Source organism: Ammospiza nelsoni, chromosome 5 (genome assembly GCF_027579445.1).
Source record: "Ammospiza nelsoni isolate bAmmNel1 chromosome 5, bAmmNel1.pri, whole genome shotgun sequence".
In the NCBI taxonomy this organism is placed as follows: Eukaryota; Metazoa; Chordata; class Aves; order Passeriformes; family Passerellidae; genus Ammospiza; species Ammospiza nelsoni.
In genome coordinates, this window is record NC_080637.1 from 61,665,946 (window position 1) to 61,682,091 (window position 16,146).

Genomic DNA, 16,146 nt, shown 5'->3' on the forward strand with positions numbered 1-16,146 from the left:
GATTGCTCTTCTGTAATGTAAACAGTGCTCACCACTCCATATGCAACCTCCATCCACTTGAGCCTCAGTACCATAATTAATTTTGTTGCTTTTATGAGCTTTTGTTTATAGCTTTGCTTTAATTGCTGAAAGGAAGTATTACTGACTTAGGCAAGCTTATCTGTTGCCCTTATTCTAACTGAGAAATTTCACATGATTCTGCCTTGAAAAAAATTGTCCTTATTTTTCTGATGTGATTGAGTGTGGTCAATGTGTTATGCTGTGATCTAGTCTAAGTTCTGTTGTTGACTCTCTGCTGTTATCAAAATACAGACCTAAGTGAGTTGGCTTCCAGCAGCTCTGTCAAGGACTGAATCCTGGCAGCTGTGCTCCAACAGCATCCTCTGCTGGAGATACCTTAAAGGAAAAATGCCTTGAAGGAGGAAGCAGGGTTGGGTTTCTGCAGGATGCTGAAACCAAGCTGAATGTTCTTCCCTGGACTACACTGCAGAGACACAAATTAGGTAAACTGGGTGATCTTTCAAGTCCCTTCCAGCCCTAGCTGTTCTGTAACTCTTGACTGAGACTGAAGGGAATAGAAGCCTGCTAGTTCCTTTTCATAGTTATGCTGGTGATAGGACTTGGTTTGTGCTGTCTTTTGGTTTGCAGTAATGAAGGTGCTCAGTAAAGCCCTGGGTCGCTCTCCAAGCAACATGGTGGTTGTGCTTTGCTCTTCTTGCTTGCCACAGAGACACCTGGGACATGGCTCTGCAGCCCCTGGCTCACTCAGAGTCAAGGGCAGTTCTCACCATTGGAGTTTTCCCTCAAGTTGAAGTTTCTGTAATAAAATCAGCAATGTGTTTTTTTCTCCAGTGGCAGCAAAGACAAGGCAACAGCCATTTCAAAAAGGTAAGCTTTAATTGTATTAAAAAATACCCATGTTTTTAGTAAGCAGTTTCTCTACAGAGCCACAGGCCTATGGGAGCAACCACACATCTGCAAGATGCAAACAACATGAGAGCTGTTAGAATCACACCCAGCCTGCTGCAAGGGGTGAGATGGTGACAACTGGCTCCTTGTTCATCTGTACCATTTTACAGGGAAATCACTAGTTCTCTTCCATAGCTCCCATTGCAGTGTGATTCCTTGCTTGAGGGTAACCAAGAGATCCCTTCAGAATTGGTATTGCTGATGCTGTTCTGATGTTGAAGTACCAAGGATCATCTGAGACAGAGGCTGATATTTAAATATTCATATCAGCATAAGTTGAGTAGCTTGTACAAATACCATTCAAGTAGTTTTTCTCCTTCTGCAGTTCAGAGTTCTTCCAGTATAGGGTAATTCTAGACCTCTGAATTGCATTGTTCAGAAGGGAGATGTGAGACAGACATGACATAAAATAGGCAGGGGCTGAACCCACTATCTAAAGTGTTGAGGAAAGGACTCAGTTCTCATGTTTCTGTCTGACAGCAACACAAAAATCTTCCTTTGTACAAACTCCAAGACAGGAAGGAGGAGTAGAATCCTAGGTCCCACACAAAAACACTTGTCTTGGCTTCCATTTACAATCCATTCTAGAAGGGCTTAAAATACTGTAACATAAAGAAAAGGAGGGATAACAATCTAATGATAGACCAGCTCAAGGCACCTGTTTATTTTGACCACATTTAAACATTCCCATTTGAATGACACATTGCATTAACCAAAATCTAAAATTCTGGTTCATAGGCATTTAGTACCCGCAATTTTATAGATCACACTGTTAGGTCAATACATTCCAGTCCCTTGTAAAAGACGTTTTTGTTGTCCTTTCTCATAATCACTACACCACTGGTATTGGGAAGGTGGGAAGAAAACAGCAACTAACTTAGAAGTAATGACTAAGATGAGAGTTTGGGTTAGTGTGAATGCTTTTTACCTAGAATTCTGCTTTAGGATAGAGTCCTCTTGCCCTGCTATTCCAGGAGCCACTGTCTTTCCACCTCCCTGAGCAAAGCTTGCCTGTCTTTTGCAGTCTGTGGCCAGGAGGGCCACAGCTACTCCCAGCCTTTTGCTCATTAACTTGGACAGGTGTTAAAATGGGCCATCACCATATAACCTGATGGGCTTCACTCAACCTGTACAGGGAGCTACTTCCTCTTGAAAAGGTGATGGAACTTTCTTCTGCCCAAAAGGATGGTGAACAGGCAAGCTCAGCTCCTGTGACAGTGGTGACCATTGGCTGTAAGATCACTGCAGTAAGTACCTCATGCATGCTAGAAAAAAAAGGTAGTGGCATGTCTGTAAGACAAATCTGAATTCTGATTCCATAAAGTGCCTTTGTCCTAGTGTCCATTATAGTTCCTTATTGGCTCTATGCAGCTTGGAATAACCTTGCAGTGAGAAGACTTCTGGATGATTTAAATGTCTGGCATGGTGTTGCTTGTTCAGCTTGAAAACTGAGATTTGTCTCTCAAAAGCTTTACCCTTCAATGCAGTACAAGTAGTAATAATTCATTGCTTGATTATGCATTTCTAGTGCAGCTTGAGTTAAGATGTAGTTAGGAAGCTCTTGTTCTCCTGGCTTAAGTACAAGCTGAGAACCTGCACTGGGGTCCAACAATTTGAGTTTTGGAGAATACACAGGGGCACAGCACAGCCCTGGTTACTGTACCCACCATTCAAACCTGGGCTGTGATCACAGCACCTGACCAGAGGCTTTACACCCAAGAAACTGAAGGCACCACTGTAAAGGCAAAGGGAAAAAACAAATCAGTAATATCCTGTCTTATGCCACATTTTCCTCCCTCTTTTGATTTAAAACATACCCAGCAGATGTCTCCCAGCTGCTACTATGAAACAAAGCACCGAGTGCCCAGGAGGGGATTTTGAATATCTGCACATAACTGTTACCTTGAATTATGGGATCTTCTGGAAAGATAAGACTCAGTTAAACTGGTTCCACAGAACAGTCCTTCATGTCTCAAGCTATAACAGTTTGTTTCTATTATGTACCCATTACCCATTTCTTGAGAACTTTCCACATGTGACAAAAATAAAAGCACTACTTTTTAGAAAAGGAGTGCAGGTGAAAGCACTTTTGCAGCTAATCAAATAAGGAAGGCTTAGGAGAGAAAAGTCTTCTTGTTCTGTCTTCTGTTGGACAACTTCCTGACTTTTGTAGCAGTTGCCTGCCAAGAGAGCCTTGATAGAGAAGCACAATTACAAGGAAGAACAAGATAGGCTGCAGCCATCTAACTGGATGTAGCACATGGATGCTGCTGCAGCAAATCTGCTCTGATGCTTCTGCACCCATACTGTGGCTAACAACTGAGGACCTGATTTCTGGAAAGCAGAGGTTTAGTAAAAGTCAAATAGGAATTTCAGGAGCTTCTGCTCAGTGGGCTATGTCAGTGCAATCTACTAACAACACTGCTCTAATGCAGGGCGTTAGAAAACCCCTGACTGCAGTGACTGTAACATTTCAACATTAAATCAAAGGTTTGTTTCTGTTTAGTTTAGCAAAAGAACTACTGACAAAGAAAACAGAAAGTCATTAACAGCTGATTACAGCTAAACTTCAGGAAAGTGAGAGGAGAAATTGCTTGTGACTAGTTTCAGTTCTGGTTTTCTTTTGATGTCTGGAGAAGTGACAGCAATACAAGGGCAGCTCAGCTGTACTTCCTCAGGGCTCATCACTGCAGGCAGCATGTTAAAACTGAAGTGGAAGTTAGAGAAAAAAAGTGTGGAGGTTGTGGGCCACTTTTATACTTCAGGTGTCAATTTAAAAACAAAGCCATTTCTTAAGGAAAAGAGACTGGTCTTTCCATTAAATGATACTCAGCTGTCTTTACCTCTTTCTACATTTTTTTCCCCAACCTTCTAAGGATGATGTTCCAGTTGTTGTGAGCAATTGATAGTATGAACAATAGCATATTTTCTTCTGTACAAAAAATACCCCAAAGCCTTGAAAAAGCAGCTAGGGGAGTGACTGCTCAGAGACAGGCAAATTGCAGGAACAATTGCCTCCTCCTTTCCAGAGGAAGACAATCCACAGAGGGTGTGCTTGGAGAACATTTGCTTCACCTGTTTCAAAAAGGTGCTTGCCTGCTTTAGAGTGGTTCAGGCTCTGTCTCATCCTATAAAATGCTGGGACAAATGGATACATCAGCTACAGTTTGCATTCCTACAGTGCACAGAAAGCCCTCCAAGGGTGCTGAAATCTGTAATGATAGAAGCAGCAACTAATCAGCTATAGCCACAGCTCAGGAAGAACAGTCAGCTTAAAGCTGATATTGCTACTGGCTGAAGGATTTGGAGCAAAGCTGTATGTCACACATGAAACCCACAGCAGCATTCTTGGATTTTGTATAGCCAAGGGGTTACTCTTTACTGGGATAGCTTTCTTGGAGGTAATGACTAGTCCTTCAGGAACTGAATCCTGTTGTTTCAACAGCATGAGAAAACATCTGTTTCATCTGGTTCTACAGCTCTGCCCAGAAAAAGAGACAGACTTGGTTTTAAACATTGCTCCTAGCAGCTGTGCCAGATAAGAACACCAAACTCCAAGGGAACCTCCTGCAAACTTCAGTTGTTCCAGCTGAAAGGTCTGTTCTCTGTCTCACACAGAAAGCCAGGGATAGCAGCAGGCAGTGCTGAAGGCTCAACAAAAGGAGGATTAGCAGTGTTAAAGCAAAGGAGCAACACGTCCCATCAGCTACAAAGGAAGGGCTAGTGACAGTGGTTAAAGCATTCTTATTCTACCCCCTCCAGCCCAGCACTGTCAGAGCTGAGGCTGGACAACAAAGTGACTGCAAAGTGGCTCAGTGGTGTTGGTCCCTGTTAAATGGAGACCATCTTGCTGGTTTGAAGATTTTAAACCAAAGCAGCAGGTGGGATGCAACTAAAGCCAAAGGTGGTGGTGGGATGGACTGAGGAGAGAGGTGCTCTTCTCCATCTGTGAGAAGGTAGGTGCAGTCTCTACCAGTTTAGAGCACCTCAGGTGCTGGAAGTGAAACTGCTGCTCCAGTAAGCAAAGTCAGAATATCCTGTAGCATCCCCAGTCCCAAACTTGCTTCTGACATTTACAAGGAAAGGTGGCTTGGCTCCAATTCACCTTAAAGTTGGGTGAGGAATGTTTAAAGGAGTCCTGGTTCTGTTCTTATCATTGGTTTAACTGTCCCCACCAATAAACTTGGTAGGAGCTGTTTATGAGACTGGGCCATTAACAGCTTGTGCTAAAGCCCTCTTCAGTCCCCAAGTGGAAGGGGCAGTTGATAGGAGGATTTTCCAGCCAAGTCTGAAAGCTCAGCTGAAGCATTTCACATTGGTTGTCATCAAACAAAGTGCTTTCCTGAAGTCTTCAGCCCTCAGGTATCCAGGCTAGGCCAAAACCTAGCTATCACTGGCAACAGTGAGGTTTGGTGCAAAGGCGCCACTGGTCCTAGCTAGACAAAACAAAAAAACACAAATGAAAGGGAAAGGGAAACAAAATCAAAAGGAACCTTAGAGCAGGTACTCACTGGGAAGTTGAGTGTGAGAAAATAAAATCACATTTTGTTTTAAAATTATAAATACTCTCCATATAAAGTTATTAAATAACTGTGGCTGTGGTGAGTTCCAGTGATCCTCCTAAGCAATGTCCAGTAGTCTTTAAAAAGTGATCTTTGCTCCCCATGTCTCTTGCCCTTGGTTTAAGTGCAGCAGGGGTTGTCAATGACTAGCATGACATCGATGCCATACACTTCCAGGAGGTCCATGAGGAAGCTGCGATCCCCCTGGGGGTCCAGGCCCATGCCCCGTGCGTGCTCAGCTGTCAGGGTCTTGTCCTGGCTGGCTGACACCTCCAGCAGCGTCTGGAATATGCGGTTGTTCTGCTCCATGAAAAACCTGCAGGGGAAAGTCAGAGAAAGGGATTGCACACACTCTCCAAAAAGACAGGGCATTCACCAAACAGGCAGCAGAGCCCCAGAACTGCATTGAACCCCTTCTAGCCAGAGATCCCACCTTGGTAGGGCGTGCTGTAGTGCTTTTCCATTGTCTCTATGGTGACCCAGAATAAACAAAGATAAAGCAGGAACTGTTAATCAACAGTGGTGCTCCTGTCTGTGGGTGGCATTTCCCTCAGAAGGAGCCACGTTATCAGCTAGAGTGTGATCTGTGGTCACCAAGCAGGTACATCACACCTACAGCTGCCCTAATCTAAAGGAGGAAGCAGTGTTGTCAGCCATCTGATAAGCCAGTGGGTAAATAAATTCTCTATTACTGGTGCAGAACATACCAGTGAGAGGTACTTCTTACCTGATGCTTTCCTAGGAACATGCAAAGCTATTCAGAAAGAGCTCTGGCTACACCTGTGAAACTCAACAATCAGAGCTCTGCCCCCACAGCCCTTCACACAGTTTCATCCCTTTACATCTCACCTGCTGCAGAGTGTGAGTAGCAACAGGCACAGCAGGGCTTCAGAGGTGGTAGGCATGTGGTTTTTATCTAATTCTGTACCTCCCACTCTACACCCAGTTCTGGTTCCTCTGCTTGCCAGGTATGAAGTCAGCCACATCAGTGGGCCAATCCTTCACATGCAGGTCTGATCACACTGTACCAACCCCCAGTATGGTCCAGTGCCTGCTTTCCATGAACACTGTCTTTTCCAGAGCCAAATGTTCTGGCAGTAGTGTTTATGTTTGTGAGGGCATTCTTACATCTCTGTGTTTTTAAAATGCACTTCTCCCTTCTGGCACATAAGCAACCCCAGTGAATACTACATTTTGGCTTCTCAAAATGAAAGGAAGGTGATCTGAAGAAGAAAAGCCAGTCTGGATTTTTTGCACAAAATCAGTGCAAGAGGCTCCCTAAAACTAGCAGTGTCCAACTAAGTATCAGAGGTAGCCACTCACAAGATAAAAAGGTCCTCTTCACAAGAGCTGCAATCTTCACCCACTTCTTGAGAATACATTAACATCTGCCTGAGAGAAGGGAGACAAGTTAATTGCACATACCTACTGTGAGCCTCAAAGCTTTATGAGACAACCAGGATCTTCAAGAGATGAGCTGAACCAGTACTTATTGATATTGATATTTTGAAAATACTACAAGGAGGAAAGTAAGGAGCAGTGTCCTCTTTATTCCACATCTCCTGTCAGGAGCACCCAGACCTCTGTAATTACCTTTGGTCATTGAGCCGTCGGTACTTCTCCTTGTCAGCATTGTTAATTTTCAGGAGTGGCTGCAGATGTTCGTGATGCGTCTTCACATTCTGGTTGTCCACGTAGACATCGTAGAGATCTCGCTTCTGCTCAAAGATCTTTTCTGTTGTACCTGCCAAAACCAGAGAAGATTTTCAGAGCAGCATGTTGCTTTCCCAGCAGACCAACTGTTCTCTCCTGCTTGCATAGTTAGTCATTCCATGCACAACCTATTTCTCATCAGTTCTATTCCACAGTCTGGTGTCTCAAGACATTTTGCAGCCTGAAGCTAAAAACATCACGCCTAATCCATCGTACTTACAGGCCACGTATGATACTTCTGTCTCCAGCATTTCTATGTCTGCCACATTCACATAGAAGAATGGTTTGGACTCTGGGACAGTTCCTCCAAGACCAGGCAGAGAAACATTTGCAAGGCAGCAGCAGCAATACACTGTGGACAAGAGAAGTACATCCTGAGATGGTTTTGGTTTCCCTCAAGGCACTCTGAACCCCAATTGCCCAGCTCTCCCACAGGCCTCTAGGGAAACAATGGTCAGAGCTCTGAAATCCCCTGGAACACCAGAACTTCTCAAGTGATGACATCTTGTTTTGCATAGGAAATAATCAGTTCTCCCATAGGAATCCCACATTCTGGAATCAGTCAGTGCTCTTATTGTCCTGTGCTGACAGGAACTGAGTTTGACAGTGCCAGATGTGTCCTTACTCACAAGGCCTGAAGAAAAGCATTTGGTAGGAAACGTGTAAATGCAGCCTGAGCGGTGTCTTCATTGAGGCATGGTCACAATGGATTCTGAAGACCTGCATGACGTCTGTCCCCTCAGTACTCACAGGCAATTTCTGCAATGCTTCAGCCTACTAGATCAGAGCTCTGCAGTGTCCCTGGAAACATACCTCTGTAGCAGACAACTCCAACTGGGGGTGGTGAAAATATCAGTATGCGCTTGCGCAGCAGGGCAAACTTCCAGAGGACGAGGATCTGCTCACCGAAGAATTTGATGAACTGAGACATACAGCCAGCAGGGTGTGTGATCTGCAGGTGGAGCGAAAGGGAAGAAAACAGCTTAGAGGTGAAGCAGGGACACATGCACAGATGCTAAGTCTAAATGTGGGAGCAAGACCAGCACACAGCTTGCAACGGTCCAAGTAACAAAATCTTATCTAAGCAGCCTAGAAAGCGCGGGAGTGACTGCTTACATAAAGGAGTATGAGGCACCAGCAAGGAGCGGCAGCCCTCTGCCCGTTCCTGCAGGCCTCAGGCACCTGCCTCACCTTCATCTCTGGGTACATGTATCTGTGGATGGAAGGCAGCCAGTGGACAGGTTGCTGAGAGCTGGTGGTGCCCTTGCTATCAGGGAGAACTCCTTTCTTGTCATCATAGAATGCCTCTAGATGGGAGTAGTGCCCTGGCATTTCCAGCTGGTGTCTGGAAAAGAAAGGAAAAAAGCGGAGATCTGTAGTATCTCCAGACTATTTGTTTAGTGCCTTGCTCCCAGCAAACATCTGCTCTCCCGGCTAAAAGGGATCCTGGGTGCCTCAGCTGCACAGATTTATCCAGGAGGAATGAAGAAACATCAGGACTACCAGCTCTCAGTGCAGCCAGAGAACACACATACTGACACAGGCATAGCACTGGTCCTGTTTTACAGACACTCAGGTAGGAACAGTTTTCTACCATCACCATTTTTGCTGCTAGATCCACTCAACACAACTGAAGCACACAGCTAGCCAGGAGCATCATTACACAATTAGAAGCCTTTTGTAAACCTCTAGTAAAATTGTTTTCAGAAGGAGAAAAGGGGAACTTCTTGTTCTCTCAACTCTCCCTGTGACACTTAGGTCTGCCTACAATAACCAGGGTTAGGGTATCATTTGACTAGCCTGTTAAGGAAGGAACAGACCGCTGCTAATCAGTTCCTTGTCTCCTTCACACTGTGAACCTGTAATACTTTCTGGAGAAACAGCCAGTCAAGGAAACCACAGCAGAGCATTGCCACTGAATTCTCACTTGCCTAAAACTGCTCTCCATAGAAGGAACATTGCCTCTCCCAGGTGGGGAAGGGCCAGGCTCATTCCCAAGGGAACTTACCTGACCTGGTTCTCCAGGAAGTGCATGTACCTATAGAGCAGTGTGTAGGAAGGGGAGAGGATGCCCACGGACTTCATGCGGGCACCACGCTCCAACTCACTCTCCACAGGCATGTTGGCAAAGCAGGCCAGGCCAAAACAGAGCCCCTTCCTGAAATAACTGCAGACAAAGGTTTGATAGAAGGATTAGTGTTACAAAGAGGGAAGAAGAAGAAGAAAGGTAACTGAAGGCTAAAATTGCTGATTTAGGAATATTTCTTGTGTAAGGAGCTCCCTGAAATCCCATCCTGCTAACTGAAGGGCTGTGGACAGGCCTTGGATGCCCCAGTCTTCTGAGTAGCAAGACAAAATATTTAAGGCAAGAGTTCCCAGGAGCTCCCACTAAAGCCCCTACCAGCCACGTCACAGGCCAGTAAATATAAAATAAATCAGTAACTTGGAAGGAAGACCAACAGAATGCATGATTCAGTCAGTGCAGAGCCCTTCCTCCAAGGAAGAAGCCTGCAGTGAATGCAGGTCTGAGTATTACAGCTACTTGGTCATATTTGGGGTGCCAGCACGTTGAAGCACACTGTGATTATCAGACTGCAAGAGTTCAGTTCACATGCCTTTAAGAAAGTAACTGTTATTCCTGACCAAAAGGAATTGTGACACTGCAGTTCATTGCAAAACATTGCTGCATTGCAACATTGGGTTAGCAGAATGCAGAAAATTCCTCTCCTATGTGTTTCCACTGAAGGAACTAGCAAAGAAGAAAGTGAGACCTGTTTATAACAACATTTAAAGGAACCAAAAGCCCTGTCAAAGTTAAGAACATTTTTCTAAGTCCTCTTCCTGCAAAATCCTTCCCATTTCAGTTCTGCCATTCCTTGCCCTTCACCCTAGGCCTCTGCTGACAGTCTCAATAGTGGCAGTGCAGATAATTTGCCCAGAACACATTAAAATTTGCATACCAGTGAGAAGCTGGCCTGCCCCAGTTGGTCTGCACAGCCAAAGCAGACATACAGCAGATCCCTGCAGCTAGCTGGTACTTAACATGATACTGGAAGTATCTGAAAAGTATCTTTGGCAAGGTAGGAACAGCTTAGCAAGCCAGTTTCTGCAGGACCGTAGCTTCCTAGAAGGTATTTTTCTTGCATGTTCTGAATTAAGAGCTGGTGGTGTAGATGCACAGCTAAGAAAGGAAGTAACATAGCTCACATGTACTCACATGAAATCTGACTGGATTTTGTGGGACCCACTTGCCATGGATTTGAATTCCACACCTTCCAAATCTATATCTTGGGGTAAACACCATTCCACCATGTTGCCTGCAGAGAAGCAAATGAATTTGGGTAAGCTTGAATACAGTACCCCTTTCTAAAATGCACACATCATCAACAGCAAGTCGTTGGTTTTCTAACCCTGGGACACCTGAAACAGTGCCCTAACACAACTCCTGAACTCCTGAATTGTCACAGGCAGTACATGACACACAATACTTCACACATCTCTTGCAAATGTTACTTGTTGTAGCACAACATACAGACACTGCAGGACATTTGGGGCCACTTCTGAAGCTAGTGCTTTTTTGTGGATTTATCCATGATAAGCTTAATTACAGAGCAGCTATGATTTTACCTGATGGTGGATAAGCTTTGGTCTACACAAGCATCCATCCCATAAGAACCAAAGGACAGACTGTTGCTCTTTAGGATGAGTTTCTGGGATAACTCACATCACCACCAATATTGTTCTTTGCTATGCTGGCAGGCCTGGTCAAACAGAAACCCCTAAGCCATCATCCAAGTCATCACTTCTTACCCCTGAAGTCTCTCCTATTTTCTTTAGGATAGGAGTTACCTGAAGCTTTATATAGGGGCCAGGGTGATCCAAGTACTGCAATGTGTTTGTGCATGCTAGAATAACCAACAAAAAAATGCATAAATTACAAGCTAGATCAAGATCAGCAAACATCTGTCACCTGCCAACCCAGCCAGAAAGCACGCAGTTGTTCAGGGGAAAAGGCCACCTGAGGAGCCTGATCCTGGAACAGATGATATCAGAGAAGTTATAACAACGTCCCTAAAGCAAATGAAGTCCAACAAGTTTACCACGGACCTAAAAAGGGGTGACTTCTCACACTTTCTCATGACAGCACTTCAGAGCCCAACCTGCTCACCTGGACGTTGCCACTGCACTGAGATGTGCTCCAGATTTCCCCACCGAGTTTCTGTTCTCTGTCAGTCTGCCCACAGCATTTGAAGTCATGTGGCTTAGTTTTAAAAGCAAGGCAAACAAACCAAACTCCTTGAGGATAATGCAATGGCAGGTGCAGCACAAAGGTGCTTCCTACTGGTTCACTCCCTTCCCTGCCCTTTGGGGTGAGCATTCCAGCAGTGCTTGCACAGACAGCATACATTTGGAGGGGCCTTACACTCAGCCAAGACTTGGAGATATTTAAATCTGAGGCCTTATTTCTGAAGCCTGTCTTTTGTCTCATTACTCATCCTGCACAAGTATATGCCTGCACAGGAATAGGGCTTAGCTACTGACATTTAAATAGGCTATTTTTCTTCTCACATAGATGCGTATTCAGTAGACCTCCCCCAGCCCTGCCTGGCAAGGACTTCAAAAAACCCAGCAGCATTAGGCATGGCAACAGGAGGAGCTGTGCATCCAGGAGCCCACTGGCAGTGCCCAAGCAGAGCTCTCCTGCAGAGCTGGAGCAGCAGCAGCCTCGTGACCCCGAGCGCAGCCCTGAGCAGTGACAGGCGGGAGCACAGAGCTCTGCTGTGCCCAGCCCCGGCCTCTGAGGCGTGTGAAAGGCTGGCAGAGAGAGCCACTGACATCATAGCAGCCTGCACGCTCCCCTGGAGGGCTGCAGATTATATATAGATGGTGGCTTTTGTTGTTTGGGGCTTGTGTGAGCCTGTTTGCTTCGCTTTTTAAAGGCGCAAGAGCCTTCCTTGAAAGCGCGAGGAAGTCAGCTCTTGAGACTGTTGCCTCATAACCATGAAATTGTGGTTAAGGCCAGATGTGCTTTTAAGCATCCCTTATTGGTCATGACCTGTAGATTCATAGATCAGTAGGTGAGAGTGCCAGCAAGAGCAAAGGAAGATGGGCTTTCCTCAGCTCAGTCACAAACACCATCAGGTGTCACATCCGCTGCAGAGGTGTTAAAGCAGACATTGCTCAAACAATGCCTGTTCTGTAGCAGCAATAAGGAAAGGATGCCCTTGAAACAGATCTTTACCCTGCATGTGACCTCAAAACCAGCTCACCTATCACACAGCTATTTTTTTTCCTGGGATCTGGGAGCAACCTGCAGCTGTGCTCCTGGCTGTTCCTCACGCCACCCTGCCCTATGAGCACATGAGCGACGTGGCAGTCGGAGAACAAACGCTGAGATTAAAAAGTAGGAAAGTCAGTCTGGCCAAACAGGAGAGCAAACAAAGGAGAGACTTCACCCAGATGCAACAGGACTGCCAGTCTGCCCGAGAAACCAGAGCAGGGAGGAGGGAACAATGTTGTAGAAAAACAGGAAGCGCTGCCCTTCCCCATGGAGAAAGCAGCTCTCGTGCACTCAGGAAACTTTCCAAGTGAGAGTCACCCAGCATTAGAGAGCAGACTAGTGACTCTGCTGAGAGTCAGACCTGCAGATCTGATCTCCTGGAAGCTATCTCCCACCTTCAGGTCAGGTCTGAGCCAGCACTCGTTTTCTAGTGTGCAAAGTTAAGGATGTTCTTCCTCTTTCCCTTGTATTTCCTTCCCACTGGATTTTCACATCCTCACAAAGATATTGGCACCAGCATTTGGGGTCACTCCTCACTATTAGATGTTGGCTGAGGGCTTTAGGGTCCCCTGCTGTGCAGTGCTACCATGTTGTGCCAGGACAGGAGAAGCAAAAAGTGTAACCTAAACACACTGGCTCAGTTTCCTGCATGGAAGAAATGTGGGACAGAAAAACAGAATATTTGCATGTTTACTGGTGCAAAACACATTACTTCCCTCTTTTCCCTCCTTGTCTCTATTACTCACCGACCCTTTAAGCTCCTTCTCAAGTGCCACAGGGTTCACCAAGCTGCAGGTGAGGACAGCACTGATTCAGAAGCTGCCTCTGGCTCTTGTGTCAGTCACTCACATGAGCACTGACAGTCACAGGGACACTGGAACTGTAACAGTGACCTGGCAACCCCATAACCTACCTTTGGAAACTCATCACATGCAACTGCTGTGCACTAAGCTCCTCTGCTTCAAGCCCTTCTAAATTTTGGAGGGAAGTTGCTGCATTCTTTATTAGCATGGTCACCACTTCATGCTTCTACAGTAAAACCTCTCTCGCCCACCTACTTGCCTGTAGTTGGGCAGACACTATCTGGCATAACCACCAGAAATTCAGCTGTTCCTGTGCCTCAGCAAGCTGCCAAAGGAGGTCCATGCTTTTCCTGGGCAGGATCAAGCAGCTCAGACACTAACTGGATGATTTCCTTTAAGTCATACACAAGGACCAGCCCCCCTTACAGACATACAAAAGTCCCTCACACTATCTGATGTGGCTTACCAGTAATTCCTGTATTCTCTTTTTGACCTGAGCAAGTTCACACCACTGCACCTTCATGATGTCTTTCCAAGTCCACACCCTCCACAGGGCACTTTGCTCCCCAGCTGTAAAGCTGACATTTGCTGGTGTATTGCTCACAGTCCCATCATCCCTGCTGGGTAGCAGCAGGAGGCTGAATCTTCCTGGACTTGCCAGACTACTCCAAGGCTGATGACACCCAGCATTAACTGCACATCACATGTGAGAAGAGCTGTTGCCCAACTTTCCCTGGACTTCATTCAAAGCAACAGCTGGTTCAGAAAAACTCCTGAGAAAGCTCAGCTTTCTGCCAACTCTCAAGAAAATCTCACCATTTCATAGAAGGCATATGCTGTCAGATTGAAAGGCAACCTGCTGTTGCAGTCACCCAGACTCTTTCATGTTTTGGATACTTAGGAAAAACAACACCTCCATTTTCCATCTCCTGGTGGAAAGATGACATCCAATCTTATTTCAGATTTTTATGAGTGAATGACCTCTAGGCTGAAGACACTTCCCTCTGGTGCAGTATGAAAGGGTAACTTCTCAAAATCCTTGGGTGTTTTGGGATACAGCAGCCATGCTGTCTGACAGTGGGCACTGCTGACACCACATCACTCCAGCAGTTAAGTCCTGTTCTCTACTTCCTTAGGACTTTCAGTTCAAGACTGGCATTCAGTCTTCACTACCAAGGCCCTCTTGTGAGCAGGATGTCAGGTACTTTCCCCTCCCACTGAAGAACTAACCTCACTGTGCTTTACAGACTCCTGTCCCTTGTGTTTTTGCTGTGGACCAGCTAAGGCAGTGCTGGTCTAGAGAAGAAAGAGTTCAGTCTCACTCCTGGGCTCCTGAATCTCTCTCTTGCCTTTGAAACCCAGGTTGGTGCCTGGCAGCCAAAAGACTCAACAATGTGTCTCAGGACATCAGACCCCTCTGCACAGTGGTACCTGTGTTCACAGGGGCAAAGCAGGTGCTAACTTCCTGTCTGTGTCCTAACATCCTGTTTGGTGCATGCTGTGGAAGCACTGGGACTAGGAAAACAAAGTTAAGACATTTCTGAAATGCTGACTTACAGGTTTGAAATTAATAACCTCTGTCAGTAGTGATACAACAGCACAGTCCAACAACACTGAGAGTGATGGATATGGCCGCGAGAAGTAGAAAATAAATTCCCATGCCCCTCTCCTCTGCCTTCCTGGATCGCAGCACTCCTTCAAAGCACTGAGTCCCAGAGATCCCACCAGAGGCCAGCCTCTAAACACACTGGTCACCAAGAAATAGGCAGCTGAGCTGCTGCTGCTGCTGGTGATCATGCCCTGCGAGCCTGCCGGATTTACGCCTGCCACAAACGCCATCCATCACCGATAGCTGCGGGCAGGCCTGCACCGCTCCACGGAGACAGAAGGATGCTCTCCAGATGCTGATAACAGGTTGGTGCCCTCCAGGCAGCGCTGGGCAGAGGCTCGGCCTAAATCTGTGCGGGGCACAGGGGATGCCCCAGCGCCGTGCACGAATCCCTGCGCCGTGCAGAAACACCCATCCCTCTCCTCCGAGCGGCACCAGACGCGGCGCCTTCCTCCCGCCAGAACTTCTCGGCGGGATGGAGACCACAAGCAATCCCCTTGTGCTCCGTTTTCGGCAATGCCCACGGCCCCCGCTCCCGGGGTCCGGCCACGCCGCCCAGCGCGGCAGGAGGAGCGGTCCCTGGGGTGCGGGATGCGGGGAGCGCTCCCCAAGGGAATCCCGGTCCCCGCCGCATCCATCTTGGTCCAGCGGCACCGGGAGCCCCAGGCCCGGCCCCGCGCCCCGGCCCCGGCCCGCCCGCTCCCGGCGCCGCTCACCCGTGCGGGGGTCGAAGGTGACCACGAAGACGGCCACGATCTGGTCCTCCTCCGCCTCGGCCCGCTGCGGCCCCGCCGCCTCCGCCGGCCCCTCGCCGTCCCACGGAGCCGCGCTCCAGCCGCCGCCGAGCCGCCGCCCGCCGCTCCCGCCGCTGCTGCTGCTGCCCGGCTCGGCCGCGGGCGGCGGCGCCGACACGGCGGGGCCCTCGGCCCAGAACAGCAGCGGCGCCTCGTCCGAGCGCTCCACCATGGCCGGGCCGGGCCGGCGAGCCGAGATGAACCGAGCCGAGATGAACCGAGCCGAGATGTACTGAGCTGAGCTGAGCTGAGCTGAGCTGAGCCGAGCCGAGCCGAGCCGAGCCGAGCCGAGCCGAGCCGAGCCGAGCCGAGCGGAGCCGCACCCCCCGCGCCGCACCGGCGGGGGGCGGGAAGCGAGGGGCGGGAGCACGGGGGTGTCACCGGCGGGGCGGGGCCGGAGCAGCCGGGGCAGCCG

At 47.7% G+C, this 16,146-nt stretch overlaps 1 protein-coding gene across 1 annotated transcript; it reads right to left on the minus strand.

Moving 5' to 3' along the window:
• Window positions 1-878: 878 nt before the first annotated feature.
• Window positions 879-15,903, minus strand: DENND11 (DENN domain containing 11). Its single transcript, XM_059472709.1, has 9 exons — window positions 15,654-15,903; window positions 10,462-10,561; window positions 9,253-9,411; window positions 8,436-8,589; window positions 8,058-8,196; window positions 7,465-7,596; window positions 7,125-7,275; window positions 6,855-6,923; window positions 879-5,847 (listed from the first exon to the last, which is right to left on the minus strand). Exons 1-9 carry the CDS (start codon window positions 15,901-15,903, stop codon window positions 5,652-5,654), a joined length of 1,350 nt encoding a protein of 449 aa, XP_059328692.1. The 3' UTR covers window positions 879-5,651.
• Between the last annotated feature and the right edge of the window lie 243 nt (window positions 15,904-16,146).

Bases quoted from the DNA above. Each gene is read 5' to 3' on its own strand.
- DENND11 (XM_059472709.1), bottom strand. From the start codon at position 15,903: ATGGTGGAGCGCTCGGACGAGGCGCCGCTGCTGTTCTGGGCCGAGGGC. The intron at 8,590-9,252 runs GTAAGTTCCCTT...TTTCTTTTCCAG, and splicing joins TTCCTGGAGAACCAGGTCAG to ACACCAGCTGGAAATGCCAG. The intron at 8,197-8,435 runs GTGAGGCAGGTG...CTCCACCTGCAG, and splicing joins ACATGTACCCAGAGATGAAG to ATCACACACCCTGCTGGCTG.